This window comes from Galeopterus variegatus, unplaced genomic scaffold (genome assembly GCF_000696425.1).
Source record: "Galeopterus variegatus unplaced genomic scaffold, G_variegatus-3.0.2 Scaffold5247, whole genome shotgun sequence".
NCBI lineage: Eukaryota > Metazoa > Chordata > Mammalia > Dermoptera > Cynocephalidae > Galeopterus > Galeopterus variegatus.
Window position 1 is genome coordinate 88,243 of NW_007731358.1, and position 3,371 is coordinate 91,613.

At 45.3% G+C, this 3,371-nt stretch overlaps 1 protein-coding gene across 1 annotated transcript in view; it reads left to right on the forward strand.

Moving 5' to 3' along the window:
• Positions 1-626, forward strand: part of LOC103604567 (TBC1 domain family member 5-like) — a 20,828-nt gene extending 20,202 nt beyond the window's left edge. Inside the window, exons 3-5 of the mRNA XM_008589141.1 lie at positions 5-230; positions 289-375; positions 486-626. Of these exons, the coding sequence (XP_008587363.1) occupies positions 5-230; positions 289-375; positions 486-626 (454 nt within the window). The remainder of the gene's footprint in view (positions 1-4; positions 231-288; positions 376-485) is intronic.
• Positions 627-3,371: the final 2,745 nt, after the last annotated feature.

The following is a 3,371-nucleotide window of genomic DNA, read 5'->3' on the forward strand; positions in this document are numbered from 1 at the left end:
GCAGCCCGGGCTCCAGCAGCGGCTCGGGCTCCTCCCGGGAGGACTCCGCGCCTGTGGCCACGGCGGCCGCTGCCAGGCAGGTGCAGCAGCAGCAGCAGCAGCAGCAGCAGCAGCAGCGGCGTCACCAGCAGGGGAAAGTGACGGTGAAATACGATCGCAAGGAGCTTCGGAAGCGGCTCGTGCTGGAGGAGTGGATCGTGGAGCAGCTGAGTCAGCTGTACGGCTGCGAGGTACCCGGCGCGGGGCCGGGAGGGTCGGGACCTCCGTCACCCCTCTGTGCCCGCACAGGAATTCTCGGGGGCCCTGCCGCCTGGGGACCGAGCGCCGGGATCGCGTTCTTTCTCCCTGGCGTGCCCTCAGCGCCGGGGCGCAGCGGTCGGGACGCCCCTGCCCGGGTTTAGCTGCCTGGTGTCCGGAGGGCCGTGGGCCCCCTTGGTGGCCATGGGGACGTTTGGGTCCTGAGTAGCGCGTTGCTTTTCTTCTAGACCCTGGCGCTTCTCCGCTCACCCCGGCTGCGTCTAAGCAGCGGTCGGGGAAAGGGCAGTCGGCGCAGCATTCGCTGCTGGGATCCGGGCAGTGCCGATTCTCGTGGAGAGCGAGCAGGGAAGGGACTCGAAGCTGCCTAACGGAGAGGAGAGGTTCTGGGGATCTCAGAGGCCCCTTGCCTGATGAACGCTTTCCCTTTTCCAGCCGGCCCCGACGCATGTCCCCATAATTCGTCCTTGTATTACCAAAGCTGCGCACGGTGCGCTTTGTTGAAGCAGCTTGTCCCTCTCCAAGCTCAGTAGCTCCCGTAGATGGGCGCAGAAGGAGAGCCTCAGGCGACCTCCAAGGGTGCCTAGGTGGAAGGAAGGTAGCCCTGTGGGTGGTGTGCACCTCCCAGCTCCCCACTCCGCCACCACATTGTGACTTCTCACAGTTCAGGGGCTAACAAGTCTGACTGGCCTGTATACATTTGATGTAGGGAGAAATATTTAGAATAAGGTGTAACAGACATATGCCAGAAAAACAACCGAAGCCAACATGCTCTCCCAGGAGAGTCTTTAATAAGTTATTCTAAATGAAGTATTCTGCTTCTCTTAAGGGAGTGGAGTTTAGAAAGGGTGGAAGCATGAAGGGATTAATAATTAAGGACATGGTTTCCCAGTTAAAGCTAGGTTTGTGTCCCTACAACTGTATGCTCTTCAGCATAAATGAAAGCCAGATGCACTCACTGGCTTTTTCACCGGTTTTGGGTATTCTGTATTTCACACATTGTATGGCCTATTGTGAGTACATATTTTCTTTAACATTCTCATTGCACAAGGAAATAGCATTCTCATTGCTGACTGCTGATGAATGATTATGATATAATGAAGCTTGACTGTATGACTAATAGGTTCGTAAAAATATATTGTTTCTCCAGCCAGCTCTTACAAAAAGCCAATTTAAATGCATAAATAAAAATTGGCAAAAATAGGAAGTGTTCATGGAATTTTTTATAGGAAGTTGGCAGAACTCTTTAAAGAAACAATATACTTGATTTAGATGGGATTACTGTTGGATGAAGGGATGTGCTCAGTCTTGCCTCTGCAGAAACCAATTAATTTTCATTTATTTCATACTGGTCTTTAAACTCCATTTTGGGTTTGGAGGAGATTTGAGTTAATAGAAAAAATATTGTTGAAATTAATGCTTTAGCATTGCTCATTTTACACATAGCTTGGGGAACAGGAAAGAGATCTAACCACTTAGTAGGCTGACAGATTATATATTTTAAGAGATTTGAGTTAATAGAAAAAATATTGTTGAAATTAATGCTTTAGCATTGCTCATTTTACGCATAGCTTGGGGAACAGGAAAGAGATCTAACCACTTAGTAGGCTGACAGATTATATATTTTAAAAATTCTTCAGAATAATTGGGAAAAAATGGAGGTTTGAATGTTCACTGTATTGAACATGTAGGTTAGGTACATATTTTAAAGGGTAAATATGACCTTGAATCTTTTCTTTGTACTGTACTTTTCTTCTTAGATTTTAGGTCTTCAGCCCATAGCAAAGAGCTAGTCATTTGAAAGAGATTTTTGTGGTGAAATAACACAAGATGCTCTACATGCTGTCTGCATGTCATTAAAATGTGGCAACCATTTGTCCTCAAGTTGTTTGTTCAGTTATTGTAGGCTAAAGGAATATATAAATCATTGAGAAGGTTGTTGGCAATTTGTAATTACTATGCAGATGGTACACCTTCATTTAATAATGTGGACTAATAAGTAGCCAAATAAAGGACTGTCTCTTTCCATCTATTTCTCTAGTCCTGGGGCTTTATTTTTAGCATTAGTTTTTTTTGTCTGGTAGGCTTTCTCTGCTGATAGCTTCAATTATTTCAGCCTCTGGTTTGTGAATTGAGAAGGACCTACCCTGGCTTTTAACTCTGAACCCCATGAATATGAAGATTAGGAAATGCCCCTTTTTCATTTAAATTGGTAATGTTTTCAAATGTTTACCATCATATGAAGTTGACACAGAAAACCAACTTGCCAGATTTTTCGAACTTCAAACTGGCCAAAGGCCTGAGTTATTTGCTGCGTTGGTGTAGAAGATGAATGCATATTTAATTTCAGAAAAACTTTTAGAAGGCAGGTCAACAGTTAGATGACTTGTCCTTTACAGAATAGAAAATAATGATCTTTTAGAATGGTATAAAGCAAGATATTTAAAATTAGAAAGGAATGGGAAAGAAGAAACACACAGACCTGGCTGTGGTCTTATCTAGAAGTTTGCAGTGGCCAATCGCTTTTGTCTGGAGAATAATGTAGTAGCCAACGTTTGGCAGTACTTTTGCACCAGGTGCTGTTCTAGGCGCATTGTATGCACTAATTCATTTAGTCTTCACAACAGACCTATGAAGAGGGTGCTCGTATTATCCTTGTTGTACAAATGAGGAAACTGAGACTCAGAGGAGATTGAGAAGCTTTCCCGAGCTCACACAGCTGGTGAGTGGGGTGAAGTGGGGTGGGGGCATGAACCCAGGCAGTGTGACTCTGAATCCACCATCTAGCTACCAGGCTGGCCTGTAGCCTTGCAGGATCCCTTGCAAGAGAACAAATGGAGGCCCACATAACATGTCTAAATACTTGAAATTTACAAATTAAATTTCATTTATATAATATTTGTTCTATCCACCTACCCTGACAACTATATCATTGTAAGGAACTGGAAGGCTAGGTTTGAATTTCTGATGCTTTGAGCTGGAATGCAGATGGGAGAATCTGCTGCAGGCCCAGGTTTCTTCCCTTTTACTTCCCAGCCCAGGTACAGTCCCACCTGGTGAAGGGCATTGTGTGCACATGCACATCCAATCTTTGTACATACCTTCTGCTCACACCA